Genomic DNA, 19,953 nt, shown 5'->3' on the forward strand with positions numbered 1-19,953 from the left:
TGCCAGTGGATAGAGAGAGAGGGATAGGAAGGAAGGAAGGAAGGAAGGAAGGAAGGAAGGAAGGAAGGAAGATAAAGTTCCTAAAGGTAAGAGTTGTTAAACCATGGAACAGACTACCTTGGTAGGTGGTGGGCTCTACTTTACTGGAGGTATTTAAGCAAAGGCATCAGGATGGCCAGCTGTCAGGGATGCTGTAGTTGCATCCTGCACTGCAAAGCCTACATTGAGCAGGGAGGTTTGTCTTGTCTTGTGCTGGAGAACAGCAACAACTGACAAAAGATAGACATAATACAGTGGTACCTTGGTTTTCAAATGCCTTGGTAGTCAAACGCCTTGGTTCCCAAATGCTGAACCCGGAATTGTTCTGGTTTTCGAACGTTTTTCGGAAGTCGAGCATCCGGTGTGGCTGTTAGCTATTGTTTCCAGGGCGCCTGCACCAATCAGAAGCTGCGCCTTGGTATTCAAACATTTCAGAAGTCAAACGGACTTCCGGAACAGATTAAATTTGGCACTTTTGTTTTTGCTATTTATTTTGCGTTTTTGTTTTTGAGGCTTTTTCCGTTAATTTGTGTTTTGCGTAGAACCCAGTTCAGCTACTGATTGATTGATTGATTGACTGCGGAAATGGATAAAAGCCCCACATCCAAACAATGAATATCACCAATGTAGGTAAGAAAAAAACCCTAATTTTAAGTTTTATCATCTACAATACTGTCTTATTTAATTTATAGTATATTACATTGATTATTGCTTTCATTTTATGGATCAATGGTCTCGTTAGATAGTAAAATTCATGTTAAATTGCTGTTTTAGGGGTTGTTTTTAAAAGTCTGGAACGGATTAATCCATTTTGCATTACTTTCTATGGGAAAGTGCGCCTTGGTTTTGGAACACTTTGGTTTTGGAATGGACTTCTGGAATGGATTAAGTCTGAGAATCAAGGTAGAAACAGGAAGAAACACTATGGATGGAATAATTGCCACACACAGAAAGGAGAGTTTGAATGCTTCATCTGTAGGTGCAGAAATCATTCAACGTGTCATTATGAATGGAAGTCATTAAAACTGCAGCTGCCATACAAAGGATTGGTATTTGGACTGGAGCGTAATTGAAATTTATAAGAGTTTGGAATGCAGAAACATCATCAAACCATTAATTCTAGTATGTGGGGGGCCACCTAATTGTATAATTTGGCATCTCAATGATTAGTATTGTTAATTGTATTATAATTTGGCATTGTAATGAGGCTATTACTGGATTGTTGTAATTGAAAACTACCGTATTTTTCGCACGATTGGATGCACCGGACCATAGGACGCACCTAGTTTTTTGGGGGGGAAATAAAGGAAAAAATGTTTCCCTTTATTTCCCCCCCAAAAGCAGGTCAGGGAAACTGAACCAGGTCGAGGAACAGCGGGATAGTGGCGCTGCGCCTCCCTGCTGTCCCCCGAGCTTGTGGGGCTGGCTGATGTCTGCCTGGCGCGCGGGGCGCTCTGCTTCAGTGGGCCCCACCCGCCAGGCAGCAGGCTGCTATCCGCAGCTTGGGGAGCCTTGCGGGGAACTCCTGCAGGGCTCCCCACGCTGTGGATGTATGCCCGGCGTGAGGGGCGCTCTGCTTCAGGGCGCCGCACCCGCCGGGCGGCAGGCTGCTATCCGCAGCGTGGGGAGCCCTGCGGGGAACTCCTGCAAGGCTCCCCACGCTGCGGATGTGTTCCCGAAGCGCCAGGCGCTCTGCTTTCAGGGCGCCCGATGCTCCGGGAAGCAGGCTGCTATCCGCAGCCTAGCCGTCTAGCGGAGACCTTGCCGGCACCCAGAAGCTTGGGGCGCGCTGAGCTCCGCACGCCCCAAGCTTCGAGATTAATGCAGCGCTCCGCTAGCCGTGGGAGAGCTGGGTCTCCCATGGCTAGCGGATAGCTTCCTGAAGCCTGGAGAGCGAAAGGGGTCGGTGCGCACTGACCCCTCTCACTCTCCAGGCTTCAGCGAAAGCCTGCATTTGCTCCATAGGACGCACACACATTTTCCCTTGCTTTTTAGGAGGGAAAAAGTGCGTCCTATGGTGCGAAAAATATGGTAATAAAAATGATTTTCAAAGTTTTAGTAAAATTCTACCTCTCCAAGGCAGCTAACAATATACAATGCATCATGTACACTATAACAAAATACAGTGGTACCTCGGGTTAAGTGCTTAATTCGTTCCAGAGGTCCGTTCTTAACCTTAACTGTTCTTAACTTTAGCTAATGGGGCCTCCTGCTGCTGCCGCACAATTTCTGTTCTCGCCCTGAAGCAAAGTTCTTAACCTGAGGTACTATTTCTGGGTTAGTGGAGTATGTAACCTGAAGCGTAAGTAACCTGAAGCATATGTAACCCGAGGTACCACTGTAAGCCAGTTAAAAGGCAAAGTGGGAGATAAAACACCATACTAAATTAGTTTTTAAATGCTCACTGCAGTCCTAGACACATTTTCATGGGAGTAAGGTCCACTGAAACCAATGTGACTTACTTTTGAGTAGATATGCATGATTCTAATAGGCAATGAAAAATAATTAAATAGAAGGATGACTCAACCTCCTCCTTTTCCTCTGTGTGTGATAAAACTTGGAATTTTGACTGAAGGGCAATTAATATTTTGTTTTGCGTAGGGTGAATTAAAAACAAAATAAAGACCCAGGATGCTATTGTGAACAGCATGTTGTGTTAGGACCAGAGAGACCCAAGTTCAAATTCTGATGAAGCCTTCATGAAACTCAGTGACAGCTATCTCTCGGCCTAGCCTACCTCATAGGGTTGTTCGGGGGATAAATGGGGTCTGGAGAGGAGTCAGAACAAGGTGTGATGTCCGAAGCTCCTGGGACTAAGAGTGGGTTAACAAATGTAATCAATGTATTCAAGTGTATTCAAGAAACAATACAGGAATTGATCATCGTATTGGGGGGGGGGGGGAGCTGAGGGTGCGAAGCAGAAGAAAGGAAACAGCCTAATTGCTGGCAAGTTTCGGCGCAGGAAGAGAGGCGACTTCGCTAGTGGCGCGAAGCACAAACACGCCGACTAGAAAGCCGCAATTCAAGAGGTAGCAGAAGGGAAGCTGCCCCTGTTGAATGTCGGGGCGCCGAGGAGAGGACTTGCAGCCCGCCCTCCTCCGCCTCCGCGGCCTCCAAGTGCCTCTCCTTCCCTCTCCGGGCGACGGGGAAGCGGGCCGCTCCGGCCCTGCTGCGGGGCGGGCTCTCGGCGCCGCGCAGAGCGAAAGTGAAAGCGGCGGCGGCGGCGGCGCGCTGGGCTGGGCTGGGCTGGGCGTTGCGCGCTTCGCCCTCCTCGTCGCCCCCTCGGACCATCCCGGGCGGGCAGAGCCTCTCGCCGCGCGATGCACCGGGCAAGGCAGGACGAGGTGGAGGTAGGCAGGCGTCGCCCTGCGCGGCCCCCCGACGGAGGGAGGGAGAAGAAACACCCCCGAGCTGGGGCAGAGGAGCCGCCGGCTCCGAGGGGGTGGGAAGGGGAGCTCGGGGGAGGGCAGAGCAAAGGGCAGGCAGGAAGAAGCAGCCATCCTCTGGCCGTGTCCAGAGGCGCAATTCTGCCTTGCGGGCAGAGGACGACGGAGCTGGCTGTCCCACTCTCTGGCGCGGGCGGGGGACCCGCGGAGAAGCAGCCCAGAACGATCCTCTTTCTTAAACTGTCATGCTGGCAAGTTCTATACGTATTTTAAGGTGCCAGTCTTCTCGTGACGGGACTGCATCTCTTCCCCATTTTTGTGCTACCACCATGAATGATAAAATGTGCCAGTTGCTTCCTTACATTTCCAACATAGGTCACTTTTATCATGTGTCATTAAGTATTGGAATTGTTTGGAATAAAAACCTTTTTGGGAGAATATTCAATTTTATCACTGAGATTCTCCCCATTAATAATAATTGCATTCTGCCCCATATATCTAGAATATATATGTTTCAAAAATGAGAGAGAGAGAGAGAGAGAGAGAGAAAACATCAAGTAATACTGAGGAAAATCCTAGTTGTGATCTGGAATCACCATTCAAATAGCGTGCTACAGAAGACTTGCTTAATTTGACACCGAGCAAACCTCCAAAAAGGTAGTTTGTGGACAATATGTGGCTAGCTATCTGAGCCCCAGTTTTACATGGGCTGGAGATGAAAATATCTCTCAGCCTATGTGTTTGATCTGTGGCAGGAAGCTTTCAGATTCCAATGTTGCCCCAAACAAGATGAAAAGACATCAGTTGTCAAACCATGGAAATCTGGCAAACAATAATGTTCAATATTTTGAAATGCTTTTGGAACAGCAGAAATGCCAACGTTCATGTTTCTAAACATGGTTAAAAGTAGCAGTTAAGATGCAAATCTTGTGAGATGGCGGAATTGAAGGCTCAACAAACAAAATCACACATAATAGTTTCCTCTCTTGCTTCCACTTCTGCTTCTGGCCTTCTTTGTGCCACAGACTCTCCCTGCTCACTAAACCCTGTTGCCCCTTCAGTTTTGGATACCTCCTCCTCCTCCCAGTCTTCTCCCTCAGACCACTCGTTATTTTCCCACCACTACTCCCCAGGCTCTCAGCTGATGCCTCCCACAATTCCTCTGTGTCCAGCCAGTCCATGACATCAAGTAAAAGAAGAGCAAGGTGCTACATATCCAAAGTTTAGTATTTGAGGCCTCCAAAGCAGAAATTTGCTTGTGCTCCAGGTTATAATTACCAGTATATGTAATTCCTTGGAGGTTGGGGGAATAGCTGTGTTACTGTCACCACAAAAATAGCAAAGGTTGTTGTGGCACCTTAAAGACTAGCAAATATATTGTGATGTAAGTGTTCATGGGACAGAGCTCACTTTATTAAAAGTGTTGTCTTAATCAGAATCTAGAACAGTACAAAACTTTAAGAAATACAGGTCTAAATCACAAATTACAACTACTTCCCTTCTCCATCTTGTCAGTACTCAGTTGAAAAGTTTACACCCATCTCCATGGTGCAGCAGCTGCCTCTGCTTGTCATTATTGATTGTCACTAATGCATAATAATTGATTGTCAATAATGCATAAACCATAATTAAAACTCATTTCAAAAGATGATTTCTGGTGTGAAAGCTGAGTCACAAACTTTATGTGCCAGTTCAGACAGCATGCCTAACCATAGTTAAACTTCATTAATCCAGGTGTTCTTGGAGGAAACTGATTTTCTAGATCCATTTCAGTCTGGGTTTAGGCCCAGTTTTCACAGAGAAACTGCTTTGGTCACCCTATATGATGACCTCTGTCGAGAGAGAGACAAGGGAAACATGTCCCTGTTAATTGTTCTCAACCTCTCAGCGGCTTTCAATACCATCGACTATGGTATCCTTCTAGAGCGGCTGTCTGAACTAGGGGTAGGTGGCACTGCTTTGCAGTGGTTCCAGTCCTACTTGGATGGTCATTCCCAGAGGGTGTTGCTTGGGGAATGCTTTCCAGCTCTGCGGAAACTTCAATGTGGGGTTCTGCAGGGCTCAGTCCTATCCCCCATGTTGTTTAACATCTACATGAAACTGCTGGGTGGGGTTATCCAGAGGTTTGGAGTATGTTGTCAGCAGCATGCGGATGACACTCACCCCTGCTTCTCCTTTACATCTGCAGGTGAGGCAGTGGAAGTGCTGGACTAGTAACTTGCCTTGGTAATGAACTGGATGAGAGCCAACAAACTGAAGCTCAATCCAGATCAGACTGTGGCACTCTTAGTGGGTGGTTCCCTAGACTAGATGGCTGGGAGGTGGCCTGCTCTTGATGGGGTTACACTTGCTGGATCCAAGAATTGAAAGGGACTGAGGCATACAGCCTAACACCACCTTCCAACCTTAAGCTGTCTAAGCCAGAGGTTGGCAACCTAAGGCCCATGGGCCGCTTCCGGCCCATGAGCTTCCTGCAACTGGCCCATTGCCATTCCGTGGATCGGCATGGGGGTTCTGTGCTCCCCCCCCCCGCGGCGCCATTTTTTTTCTTGCCGTGGGGACTGACTTCCCGGTCGGTAGAGTGCTGGAAATAGTGTGCGCATGGGTTCTCCTCTGTCTTGGAGGTGTGCCGGAAATAGCTTGAGCGCATGCATGGGTGCGCATGCTCCGGCCCACTGAGAGGTCTGCCAGTGAGTGGACTGGCCTGGCCTCAAAAAACGTTGCTGACCCCTGGTCTAAGCTAAGGTTACCAGATTTTTTTCAATGAATCTGGGAACACTTTTCAACTTCCTACTAAATAGATGCGTTTTGTCAGGGGACTGATTTGTAAATCCGGGGACTGTCCCTGGCAAATGGGGACGTCTAATAACCTTAGTCTAAGCCAATGTGTGAACACCTTTGCATAAAGACATCCTTGCTCTGTCAGTGTCCCCTGGTCTGTACACATGTGGAAATGAAAGGACGTTGTGCTGATGTGAACAGCACGAGGAAGAAAGAGCTCTGAAATGCATAAAACATAACCCCAGCAACTTCACTGCTGTCTAAGGCAGTGCGAGTACACCCTGAGTCAGACCGTGAGTCAATCACTGACTGGCAGCAGCTCTCCAGGGTCTCAGGCCCTGGTGATGCCGAAGATGGACCTAGAGACCCTCTGCCTTCAGCACGGGTGCTACAGCCCTCCAAGCAGCCTGGAGGAAGTAATGCATTCCCCCCCCCCCCGCTCAGATTATTGTTGTATTGAGGGCAGGACTGCGTGTTTCCCAAACACAGATTAGGCAATTGGTGGTAAAATAAGAGAGAAGGCATTCAACCCCTTCCCACATCTATCATTTCTCCCCTCTTCCCAGGCACCTGCCTACCCCCTTCCAAATAGTGATTATTTTTGTCTTTGAATAAGGAGATCCTGCTAAGGGAACAATATCTAGGGTGGTGGGAGAGAAGCTGTGAGCAGGAGAGGATTAGCCACCCCCCTCCTTGCTGATTCTGCTCTGTGAGTGCTCCTCCGTTAATATTATAAGGTTAGGAATCACATCTTTGCCTCATAACAAGTAGGCCTGCCCTCAAAAATTTAAAATTGCAATGTATTTGTAACACAAGCACATGATTTCAGGGACAGGAGAGAAATGGCAAAACCTCTGCTTTCACTATGTTATAAGAAAAAATGGCTCTTTTTCCCTTATGGGGTACCCAAGAGCCCATATAGAGTCCTTAAGTGGGTGCCTTATTGGTAGGAGAAAATAACAAAGGCCAACCAGAGTATATTGAGAAGCAAAGCAGTTAGTAAGCTTGATCTTTATTAAACTGTTGGAACAGGCTCCCCCGCTCACCCCACACAGGAGGGAGGAGGAATCCAGAACGATGGTGTGTAAGTCCTTATATAGACTTTCGAAATTGCCCACTCTGTAGCTCAAGACCACCCCAAAAAACATCATACATACATCACAGAAGGAAGCAGTCTCCTGCAGAAATACATCACAGGAGGCGGTCTACAGCAGAAATCCTGTCTGCCAGGATACCTGACAATGGTCACTGATTGCTTTACCTGGGCAGCCTGGCCATTCTTTTGTGATGGTAAATGCTTTTTAATTCCTGTATCCAGGTCACAGGCTCACCCTATTCATACACAAATACACCCTTAAGACAGGTAAGCAAAAGACAATGGAGAGGCTTTCTCATTTCTTCCTCCTTGCAGAGAAATATTTGAGGTCAATTTGGGAGAGTCAAAATGGTTTGGGAGAGTCAAAATGACTTCAGGACTGCTCTCCTGTACTATTTCAGACACGTGGCTTATATACTTATGTATGTGTTTGCCTTGTACATTTATGAATGTTTATTTTATATTTGGGACCTTAGAATTCTTATAACAACTACCAGCATTACCAACCAGTTTTTAAGCAATAGTGCTGGGAAAACAGTCACCAATAAAAACTTTTCAGTCACTTTAGCTTTTTCTTGCTGTGCAGCTGACGGAGGGGTGCTGATCATATAACTTTGAAAGCTCATGTGTTAGCAACAAGAAATTATGAATGTTTGGAATGCAAAACTACTGTTTGACCATGTTTATTAGCTGTATGGAGTTGTTAACAGAGAAATCTGAGGGCTCCCTTGGACAAAAAACAAGGACACCAGCCAGGAATACCAGAGCAAACAGCAGCCTTTATTGAAGACTGTTGCCACAGGACTCCCACCTGCCACCAGGTGAAACAAGATGGAAGCCCCAAACAAAAGAGAACCCAAACTTTTATTAGCTGCTAATCCCCATGTTACATCCCCCCCCCCAAACTACATCACTAATACATCATGGTTACATCATGAAAGGGGAGGTCTGGTGGCAGTAATCTGAGCATCCTGGACCCTGCCCAATTCCTCCCCTTGCCCTCCACCACACACCCATCAAGTGAAGCAAAAGAGATATTTACATTTCCCTGTTTCCCAACCAAGTTAACCACACCCTTTTATCTTCATCTGGGTTTGTTATTTCTGGAATGGCTACCTGTCTGGCACTCAGGTATCAGGATGCCAGGAATTATCACTCAGGCAGAGGCAGTGGTGGAGCTTCATGCTCCGAGGGCGGGGTGTGCCACCTGCGCGGGGGGCGGGATGCCCAGCGCAGGCGGGGGGGGCAGCCGCAATGGCATGCTCCGAGGGCGGGGTGTGCCACCTGCGCGGGGGGGGGGGGGGATGCCCAGCGCAGGCGGGGGGGGCAGCCGCAATGGCACCCTGGCGATCGCGCTGCTGGGGGCGGTACGCTCTCCCCGCACTCCTCTTCCTCTGCCAGTGGGCAGAGGGGCTGCTGAATAGCTGAGCTCACATGTCTATATGAATTTCTGAAGTTTTCCCAGGGAGCCAGTACATAGATACATTTGTCAGTGAATTGTTACATTTGGTATTGTGCAGCAGAGGCCCTTCGAATAGATAGGAAGAAACTGTGATGAAGTGTTTTGTTGGGACAAATCACAAAAGTCACAAAAGTGATTATGCTGATTTTGGCAGTGGGCTGCATGTGCATGACATCTGCTGGAGCCCCCCCCCCAAATTCCTGCCACAGACTGTTCAGCTGTTCAAATACCTACAAGCAGAAAAGGTCGGCTCACTGGCTTCTTTCACACACATTGCTAAATGGCAGCCATGGAGAATCCATTATTTGGAAGCAAGGCTGTTATAGAAAAATGGGGTTTGGCTTTTACAGTCCAGCTTTCCCTTTAAAGGACCAAGTATCCCTTAAGTTCATTATCAGTCGAGAAGATAGTATGGAGAGAGGAACCAATTGAAAGCAAGGAAGATTTTTCAGAGTCACCCCACCCCGATTGCTTGGAGGTGAGGACCCAGAACAAACATGTGTAACAGCTTTTAAAGGCTTCAGAAATTGCCCAAAGACTACCAAAAAGCATTATACAGGCATCACAGAAAGAGGCGGTCTACAACAGAAATTTGAATGTATGGCTTGTCTCCTGTCTGTCAAGATATCAGAGAAAGTTTACTGATTGCCTTTTCCTGGCCAGTCTGGGCCATTCCTTTGAAACAGTGAATATCTTGACTCCAGAATCCATTTTCACAGATTATGCATAGATATCTGCTCTTTTGACAAGTCTGCTTGGATAGTTATCAATACTCGTTACACATTTCACAGAGGAGAGGCTCAGGATTTCCTGCCTTGTGACTAGAGTCTCAAGGCTGCCTAGGGGTCAGACATGGCTGGGGGATTGCTCTCTGTACTATTTTAGCACAGGTCTGACTAGTGATGTAGAAAAATCGGGGCTTGGCTTTTGCTGCCCTTTTGCTCTGAGTCCCCTAAGTCCATGATCGGTCAGGGAAGAATGGATGGAGGCAGAATCCAGTGAAAGCAAGGCAGATCTTTATTTTTCTGTTGCGACAGAGTCCCCACCCCCCTTTCAAGGAGGTGAGAGACCAAGAACAAGTGCGCAGGAACCTTTAAAGACTTTAGACATTGCCCAACAAAGATCACCCTAAAAGCATCATACATACATCACAGAAATCTGAGTGCTTAGCTTCTCTCCTGTTTGCTGGGATATCTGATAATGTTTCCTTGATTTTATTACCTGGGCAGCAGCCTGACCATTCTTCTGAGATGGTAAATACTTTAGTTCTTGAATCCAGGTCACAGGCCCACCCTATTCATACACAGATATGCCCTTGACAGGATTTGTAAGGGAAAAGAACTACTGGGAAAGGTTTCTCCAATATATTTCCTCCCTCAATGGAAATATTTGGGGTAATTAAAATTCAAGATAAGCTTCATGATTGCTCTCCTGTACTGTTTCAGACATATGTGTTTACCTTGTGCATTTATGAACATTTATTTTATATTTGATACCTTAGTGTTCTTATAACACTGGTGAAAGGTATATTTCATCAAGAAATTGGTTGATTCATAGAGAAATAAGGCTAAGTGTCCACTGTAAATAGACACACCTGGATACTTTGTTACCATATAACTGAGTTATGTTGCATAGGCCAAGGCCATTTGCAGAAGGGTTCCTATTGTATTACCTGTAGTTACATGCAGGGAGTTGGCTGTTTTCTGGACATGTATATGTTTAGATGCACCTATTCCTGTGATTTTATAATGGCATTAAGTTCTCTAACAAGGCAAAGGTGCCTCAAATGCAGTCACCACTCCTTGGTGGCGTGTGAGAGGCTGGAATGTGGCAGCTGGGTGTCCTCCATGCTGACAAAAACAATCTAAATCATTCACCAAGGAAAGCTGAATTTCTGCTGCCTTCACAGTACCAGGACTGGCAGAACCCAGGCTAATCTCTAATCTTGCATGGGCAAATTTCTCAAATGCAAATGGCTTGCCCAGGGGTCAGCAACCTTTTTCAGCCGTGGGCTGGTCCACCGTCCCTCAGACCATGTGGTGGGCCGGACTATATTTTGAAAAAATTTTGAACGAATTCCTATGGTCCACAAATAACCCAGAGATGTATTTTAAATAAAAGCACACATTCTACTCATGCAAAAACGCGCTGATTCTTGGACTGTCCGCGGGCTGGATTGAGAAGGTGATTGGGCCACATCCGGCCCCCGGGCCTTAGGTTGCCTACCCCTGGGCTACCCCATGGCTTCCACCTCCAGACCTTTGGTTTCACTAGAAACAGAAACCTCTGGCATGAGCAAAAGAGCCATCAGCACAGCAGATGTTTAAGTGCAGTGAACGTATCTGCAGAAGAGGAGCCGAGCCTCAGCATGACATCCCTCCCTACGCAATATAGTGTGTTCTGCCACATCTTCTATTTCTAAGAGCTTCAGCAAACTGTGAGCAATTTTCCTCTGCTGTTGCATGAGGATGGTGTCATGGAGACTCTTGAGGTCATGTTTATCTTGTGCAAACTGAAGGCATGGGGGCAAAGGTAGGAGGAGTATCCCTTGTGCAATGCTGATGCAATCTCAAACAAAGTTGCCCTCGCTTGCCAGCAGGGCTGCCTGCCTAGTGATAAGGTTCGCCTGGTGCCTTCATTACATATCTTCAGGTGCCAGGCAAAAATATTTATCTTTAACCAGGCATTCATCTTATTAACATTCTAGGGCCTTTTAAATGTGTTCGTGGGAGCAGGGTTATTGGCTTGTTTTTGTTTTGTTATTTATTTTGTATTGTCATTTTGTATTTTTATTTGTGAACCGCCCTGTGATATTCAGATGAAGGGTGGCAAGCCATCTGTTAGGGTGTGTGTGAGTGTATCTGTCTACTATCAGGTTTCCAGTACAGCAGTGGAGCCCCAAGGGGGGCAGGGCATAGAGGGCACCCGCCTGCGTGCCACAGTTCAGGGTAGGAGAGGGGCAGGGAAGCTGCTGCCCACTCCCTCCCTGCTCTCTGCCACTGGGTCAGGCCTGACTCGGCCATGGAGGCAGAGCTGCTGGGGACGGGTGCACCTTGCTGGGGCTGATGTGAGATGCTCTCTGCTGCCAAGTCAAACGTGACCTGGTAGTGGAGCTACTGCAGCCGGGCGCAAGGTGCCTCGCAGCCAAGGAGGGTGGGTAACAGCATTGCTGCTGACTCTCCTGCTGTCCATCGCTGGGTCAGACCTGACCCCTCAACAGAGCTACTGTGGCTCAGCGCACCTCGCTGTGGCTGAGGAGGGCGCTCTCTGCAGGTCACTGCAGAGCTGCTGCCGCTGGGCGCAGGGTGCCCTGGCTGCCACCCACTCGCCTGCTCTCCTCCCCCCGTCAGGCCTGACCCGGGTGGCGGAGCTTCACCAGGCACAGGCGCCGCAGCCAAGGCGCAGCTCCTTCTGCCTCGGAGCCCGGTTCTGATGAAGGAGCCTGCTGTGGGGGCGCCTGTTTGCACCCCCTCTCAAAATTGCTCCCGGGGCCACAGCTCTCCCCAGTTCCCCCCATGCTACGCCTCTGTTCCAGTAGGTATCTGTTGTCCTTGGAAATTACATCTGGAAATGATGGGTTTTTTGTGCTCCTAAATTACATTTTCATACATGTGGGACATTTGCCTAGGCTCTCCAGATGTTGTAGAACTCCAACTCCCATCAGCCCCACCCAGCATGGCTAAATGGTCAGGGTGATGGGAGTTTAAGTTTAGCAGCGTCTGGAATTCACCACATTTGCTAAAGATGGATTTAACACACTGATAGCCATCACTTCAGGGTTTAAAATGATAACAGTAATAGAAGGTGCAATTTCTCCCTTTCTGCCATTCCAACTTAAATTATATGCACAGAGCTGCTATAGAACCATAGAACTGTAGAGTTGGAAGGGACCCCAAGGGTAATCTAATCTGACCCCCTGCAATGCAGGCGTCTGACTATGGCAGAATAGAGTGGTACTATTACTTCACTTGATCCGGACACTAGACTTCTGTTTATGTAGCGTAGAATAACATTAGCTTATTTTGCTACTGCATCACCCTGTTGACTCATGATAAGCTTGTGGTCCACCAAGATTCCTAGATCCTTTTCACATGTACTACTTGTAAACCAGGTGTCCCCATCTTATATTTTTGCATCTGGTTCTTCCTGCATAAGTGCAGAACCTTATATTTGTCCCTATGGAAATTCATTTTGTTAGCTTGAGCCCAGTTCTCCAATCTGTTAACAGTCACTTTGAATTCCAATTGTCTTCTGTGGCATTTGTTACCCCTCCCAGCTTGGCGTCATCTGCAAATTTGATGAGCATCCCTTCAATTCCTTCATCCAAGTCATTTATAAAGACCTTGAACAACAACAGGCCCAGGACAGAACCCTGTGACACCCCACTTGTCACTTTCCCCCAGGATAACGAGGAACTAGTAACCTTTGTGTTCAGTCAGCCAGCCAGCTACAAATCCACCAAACAGTTCATCCCACATTTTAGCAGCTTCTCTGCATGAATAATCATGGGGGATTTTGTCAAAAGCCTTACTAAAATCAAGATACACTATGCCACTAGCATTCCCCTGATCCACCAAGCTTGTAAGTCCATCAAAAAAAGAAATGAGATTCATATGGCATGACTTATTTTTGAGAAACTCATGCTGGGTCTTAGTAATCACATCATCCTTTTCTAGGTGCTCACAGACTGACTGTTGAATTATCTGTTCTAGGACCTTTCTTGGTATCAATGTCAAGCTCACTGGTCGGTAGTTACCTGGGTCTTCTCCCCAACCCCCTTTTGAAGATGGGGACAACATTTGCCCTCCTCTAGTCTGCAGGAACCTCACCTGTTCTCCAAAAATTCTCAAATCATAGACAAAGGCTCTGAGATTACATCCGCGAGCTCCTTTAGTACCCTTGGATGCAGCTCACCAGGCCCTGGAGATTCAAATTCATTTAAAGTACTGCATTTTTCACTCTATAAGACGCACTTTTCCCCTCCTAAAAAGTAAGGTGCGTCTTATGGAGTGAATGCAGGCTGCGCAGTTATCGCTTAATCCAGGATCAGTGCGCACTGATCCCTCTTGCTCTCCTGGCTTCAGGGATAGCCACGCAAAGCCTCTTCAGGGCATTGGGAGGAACGCTCCCCCTCCCCTGAAGAGGCTTGGCACGGCTATCCCTCAAGCCGTGGAGAGGCGCTGCGCAGCTCTCCCTCTCTGCGCAGCGCCCCTTCAGCGAAGCGGGAGGAGAAACGGAGCCCCTGCGCAGAGAGGGAGAGAATATTGTTCTCCTCCTCTAAAACTAGGTGCGTCTTATGGTCGGGTGCGTCTTATAGAGGGAAAAATACGGTAGCTAGGTGTTCACTTACTACCTCTTTTCCTATCTTGGACCATAGCCCTCCCCTTACGTTATTTATTCTCTTAACACCAGGTTTGGCATCACTTTCCTTTGGGGTGAAGGCAGAGGCAAAGTAGGTGTCGAATAGTTAGTTCTGCCTTCACTTTGTCACTTAATAGCATTACTCCGCCTTCGTTACTCCATGTAGAGGACCTTCCACTTACTTGTTCTTCCTCTGCTTCGTACATAGCTAAAGAAACCTTTATTATTTTTTAACCTCTCTTGCAAGCCTGAGTTCATCAGAGCTTTAGCCAGCCTGACTTGCACCCTGCAACTGTTGGCTACTCATGTATACTCCTCCTCCTTTGTGATTTCCCCTTTCTTCCATTTCCTATACATGGCCTTTTTAACTCTCAGCTCATCTGTCAGCCCTTATGCAGCTACATCAATTTCCTTAGATGCCTCTCAATTTGCTTTTGGGCCTTCATTATTTCTCCACTAAAGATGTGGGAGTGGGGTTTGTAACTGCCACAGCCTGGGATGAAAGTGTTAAATGACGCACACACACAACTGTTGGTTTGTTTGTTTGTTTCAAACCTGATGTGGTTGTTAAAATTGGGTTTTGTGTCACGTCTAGCTTAGCCCCAATGAAAGGAGTGGACTTTAGAAACAACCCTGGCTAAGCTATGCAAGTTTTTTCTTTTTCTCCCTTGACCAACTGACTAACTGTGATCTTACACTTCCGGTGCAGCTGGAGAAAAGTGTTCGTCGACTGCGAGAGAAATTTTATGGGAAGGTGAGCATCAAAACAGCTACGGTGCTGATGAGGCAGTTCTGCAACAATCATGAGCTCGCTTGTAGTCGCATCATTCTCTGCAAAAATGAGCTGGAAGGTGAGTTAGCCATTTGTGCTGGTCAGAAGCACTGCATTGTATGGGAGAAGGGGATGCCTGCAGGGCCATAAGAGGCATCTCCATATTGCAGCTGGGGAGGCAGAGAGTGCTTAGAACCATAGAGTTGGAAGGGAACCCAAGGGTCATCTAGTCCAGTCCTCTGCAATGCAGGAATTTCAACTAAGGCATCCATGACCAAACTGTGGGAAATTACAGTCAAATATAACTAGAAAGCGTAGGGCTAGTTAATGAATGAAAGGGTTAAGATCATAGAACTGTGTTCCTAGACTCAGTTAGGTCACGCCCCCCACCCAGAAGCGTGGAAATTAAGTTTCTTCCTGGGTTCATTCTCTTTCACCATGTGAACTCACCGAGATAGGACATGGCTGAGCTTGCTAACTACAAGCTCAGACTGCGTGCCCAGAGCTATTTCACTATATTTTGTAAACCCAATATTTTCTACCTGTGTACTTCTTGCTGTGGCATGGAATAGTACATGAACATGACCTTTGGATTTTTGTAAGTAAAGCCTTTAAACTTGCTAATGGTGTGCTCTGTTCATTGCAAGACACAAGAGGAAGTGCTGCAAGCAGCTAGAACAGGATATTAAAAAGGTCTAACAGCCTATATTCCTCACAATTCACTGTGCTGCATGATTCAGTGTTTTTAAATTCTGCTGAGGGCTCTGTCCTGCTGGAGAGTGTGTGTAACTGCGCTTTGGATCTAGGGATCCAGCCAAGTCCTTTATTAAATACCCCACACGGATGATCTATACAGTGGTGCCCCGCAAGACGAATGCCTCGCAAGACGGAAAACCCGCAAGACGAAAGGGTTTTCCGTTTTGGAGGCGCTTCGCAAGACGAATTTCCCTACGGGCTTGCTTCGCAAGAAGAAAGCCCATAGGGAAATCTCCGGGGACCTCTTTTAAATGCTGGCGGTGGGGAGCAAAGCCTTTTCCCCCCTCTGGCCTTCAGAAAAGGTCCAGGAAGGCCGGCGGGGGCCGAAAGGCTTTGCTCCCCACCGCCAGCATTTTAAAAGCGGTTCGGGATAGCAGGGAAGCGCTTCCCGCTATCCCGGACGGCTTTTGAAGGCAGGCGGGGGGGGGGGAGCAAAGACTTTTGCCCCCCCGCGGCCTTCAGAAGAGGTCCAGGACCTCTTCTGAAGGCCGTCGGGGGGCAAAAGTCTTTGCTCCCCCCTGCCTGCCTTCCCGGGGGCTTTTAAATCGCCCCGGGACAGCGGAGAAGTCCTCCGCTGTCCCAGGGTTTTTTTAAATGCTGGCGGGCGGCAGCGAAGGCTTCGCTGCCGCCCGCCAGCATTTTAAGATCGCCCCGGGGTTTTTTTTAAAATGCTGGGGGTGGGAAGAAAAGCCCTTGTCCCGTCCCCCCCAGCCTTCAGAAGAGGTCGGGGGACAGACTGTCCCCGGACCTGGTCTGAAGGCGGTTTCCATAGGAACGCATTGATTGATTTTCAGTGCATTCCTATGGGAAACCGTGCTTCGCAAAATGAAAAACTCGCAAGAAGAAAAAACTTGCGGAACGAATTAATTTCGTCTTGCGAGGCACCACTGTATCTACTTTTGTCCCCATATACCCAGCCACACACCCAACCTCTGCTCCCATCATCCATGACGCCTGGGATTGATGGGAGTTGGAGTCCAACAACATCTGGACGGATCTCCTATACCCTGGGCTGCAGGCTGCAGTGTTAAAGTACTAGGTTAGGCAAGGTTTTGTGTAACTACAAAAAGCACAAGTTGATGCCTCCCTGAACAGGTTGCCCAGCCTACTACTACTAGGACATTCCTTCCATGCAAGACCCATATAAAATAGTAGAATTATAGAGCTGGAAGGGACAACAAGGGTCATCTAGTCCAACTCCCTGCAATGCAGGAATCTCAAAGTATTCATGACAGAAGGTTGTGCAACCTCTGCTTAAAAACTTCTAATGGAGAGTCTACCACCTTCCAAAGGAGACAATTCTACTGTTAAAAAGCTCTTACCTACAGAAAGTTCTTCTGTTTAGTCAGAATCTCCTTCCTTATAGCTTGAAGCCATTGGTTCAAGTCCTGCTCTCCAGAGCAGGAGAAAACAAGCTTGCTCCATCTTCCATGTGGCAGCCCTATTGGAAGTTCTTCTACTGTTACCCTGCAGAAATGAGGAGCACCTAAAGAGGGCAGGCACGTGAATGAGGGCAGCCCAGCAGCTGCAGCACATCTGCCTGGCACTCCAAGAAGTGCCTTCACAGTACATATACAACCGCCATCTTATAGAGCACAATATATTGATGAAGCTTGCTAATGTCAAAGGAGACTGATGTATGGGTGACCAAAAGAAAAAGTAGAAGGAATGAATGAAGATTGTTCTGCCATTGGACAAGACAATCATTTATTTAAACAATGTCTATACCGCTTAACTACAGTCGTCTCTAATTGGTGTACAAGAAATACAATACAGAAAAGGTAGAAGTTCCTCTGGTCTCTCGCTGCACCAGCAAAATCAAGATACCTACCCACATGACACTCCCAGAAGCTCCGTTCATATACTATGAAAAAGAATGAAAGTTTATTGATTTCCCCACATGCCTTTTTCCTCCCCTGTGTCTCCCCACTTCTCATTCCCCACCCCAGCCCCATACTGCCCATAACAAAGATGTCTCAAACTGAACATAACTGACCTTCATGACTTTATGATTTGAAATTCAGAGACACTGAATGTACTTTTTATGCATGAAAATCTTTTAATAAAAGCAAAAAGAAAAGAAAAGGTAAATGTTCAAATAGTAAAATCAGACTTCAGTTACAGTGCCTGCTGGAATAAAGAAGTCTTCAGTGGGCACCCGACATTCAGCAGGGAGGCAGGGGCTGTCTGGCCTCAACTGGAAAGAAGTTCCATAAAATTGGGTCTTCAGTACTAAACGCACAGTTCCAGGTGGATCTGAGCCATGGGGGACCAGTAACCGTGACTCCCTCAAAAACCTCAGTGGCTGGACAGCAATATAAGGGATTAGGCCTCCTGGATCTGAGGTGTTAGTGGCCCTGTAAATTAAGACCAGAACCTTGAACCTCACCTGAGCCACTATAAACTTTTGAGCACCTGAGTTAAGTGCTGGCAATAATCTGTCCTCATCCACCTTTTGCACCAGCTAGAGCAGGGCTTTTTTTTTTTACTAGAAAAAGAGGCGCCAGAACTTGTTTTTAGGGGAGCACCCACCCAAAGTTGTTGTTGAGCTTTTTTTGGTGCTTTCTGCACCATCAACACTGCAAAATAAACCCGCCTCTGATGCACAGCCGCGAGCCGCACAACCCCAAGGAAGGGGCGCAACACTAAAGCCCTGAGCTGGAGTCTCCAGGCCAGACCCACACAGAGTGCATTGCAGCAGTCGATTAGAACAAAGGGTACAAGTCAATGTAAACTGACTTGTGTTTTATACAGCTCCCTCTCCTCTGGTCACAGAATGCTTTCAATTCCTAGTGTCAGCACATTTACCTTTCACAGTTTCAGACCTCCTTCCTAACAGCAACTCACATTCAGCCTGCTCTAACTTTGTGGTGTTGCTGTTTTTTAGATACGGACCCAGAAGATGGAGAGAGCCTCGATGATGATCCTGTGGCTTTGGTAATTCTCTGTCTGTTTATCTTAGGCAGAGGTGAAAAGCTGGGAAAAAGTAGATGAAGAGTAAGGAGTCAGAAGCTACTTTTAAGGGGCAATTATAGATACTGAAATGTTAAACAAATGAAGCTCTTATTAACCCAACAGCTGTGCTATCCTAATTTAATAACTCCACTCGCCAGCTAAAGCAGCTGAGGGTAGCCAATGGGTCTTCCCATCGGTGAGTTAGGGACGAGACCAACAGTGGGCTCCACAGTTAAGAAGGCAGTTTGCATGTGCTGTAGAGGGAAGTGAGGGGCAGGTGGGAAACGTCAACCTGGGAATGTAACCCATCTAAGAGAAGCAGAACACTGCTTCTAAGCCTCTGCTGCCTTGTGGTTATACTCACTTGTAAGAAAGCCTTCAGGAGTAAACCCCGAGGAAACATCCATACCCACTGCCTTGCGGAACATCACTGGGAGAAGAAAAGGCTAAGGAGCTAAGGAGTAAACCCAACACAAATCTGCAATGGAATCCCTAAGACTGTTGGGTGGCATTTTGTACGCCTCCTTCTGGCAACTCATGCAGTCAAGCTGGTGCCAAATGTATTGCTCTGTTTTCATTTGAGCCACATCAGCGAAGCTGAGAGGGGGTTCTTGTCATCTGGGTAGCCCAGGGCTTCTGTACATACTGCCCTGGCTTGCACCCTGGAGAGGTCAAAAGTGCTCCTAACTCAGCAAAAAAATGTAGGAAGCAGCAGTTACGAGTTATCGGTCTCCACAACCACAGCAGGTGCAGTACTTCTCTGGCGGCTTGACTTCACCCTTGGAGGAAAGATGCCTTCTTGAGACAGACAAACGCCAACAAAGTGGGTCCAATTATCCATGGTCCAGTTATGACCTAAATAAATAAGTCTGCAGATAAATACTAATTACGCAAGATCATAAAACATTTCTAAGTCTTTAAGGTGAGGTTTGACTGAGATTTTGAACACTCACTTAGGAATGCTGTAATTAAAGTGAATTTCAGACAGTCACTGTGCAGTACTTTGAATAGTTGTCAGCAGCACAAAATTCCAAGAAACCAGGAAGTGCTGGTGCAAAACATTTCAACTACATTTTCCTATTCTGCTGTTTGTATTAAATATTGTCACCTGTCCCAGACACTCAGGATGAGACAGACTATAAATCTTACTAAACAAATAACCCAAATACAGTGATCTCTCATACTCTAAGCATAATTTGCAAAACTCACCTACTGAGTCCCCCCAAGAGAATAATATCAAAGGGGGCAAACTCGCCTCACTCAGCATCCTGGCTGCCTTTTTAATGCCATTTCCTTAATTCTGTTTTGGCCTCCAAAACTGGGCCTGCTGATTTCTGCCTGGAGA

The 19,953-nt window shown here is 47.2% G+C and overlaps 1 protein-coding gene across 5 annotated transcripts in view; it reads left to right on the forward strand.

Annotated features, from left to right (window-relative positions):
* The first annotated feature begins 596 nt into the window (after positions 1-596).
* SHFL (shiftless antiviral inhibitor of ribosomal frameshifting) overlaps positions 597-19,953 on the forward strand; it is a 31,845-nt gene continuing 12,488 nt past the window's right edge. For 2 of the 5 annotated variants that reach the window (XM_077920997.1, XM_077920998.1), the window contains exons 1-3: positions 636-669; positions 14,835-14,879; positions 18,541-18,590. In XM_077920997.1, the coding sequence (XP_077777123.1) occupies positions 651-669; positions 14,835-14,879; positions 18,541-18,590 (114 nt within the window). In that variant the 5' untranslated portion in view covers positions 636-650. Of the gene's footprint in view, positions 670-3,240; positions 3,390-14,834; positions 14,977-18,540; positions 18,591-19,953 lie in introns of those variants that run through there. The other 3 variants (XM_077920996.1, XM_077920995.1, XM_028712346.2) reach the window with 3 other exon arrangements.

The sequence above is a fragment of the Podarcis muralis genome, chromosome 17 (assembly GCF_964188315.1).
Source record: "Podarcis muralis chromosome 17, rPodMur119.hap1.1, whole genome shotgun sequence".
NCBI classification, from domain to species: domain Eukaryota; kingdom Metazoa; phylum Chordata; class Lepidosauria; order Squamata; family Lacertidae; genus Podarcis; species Podarcis muralis.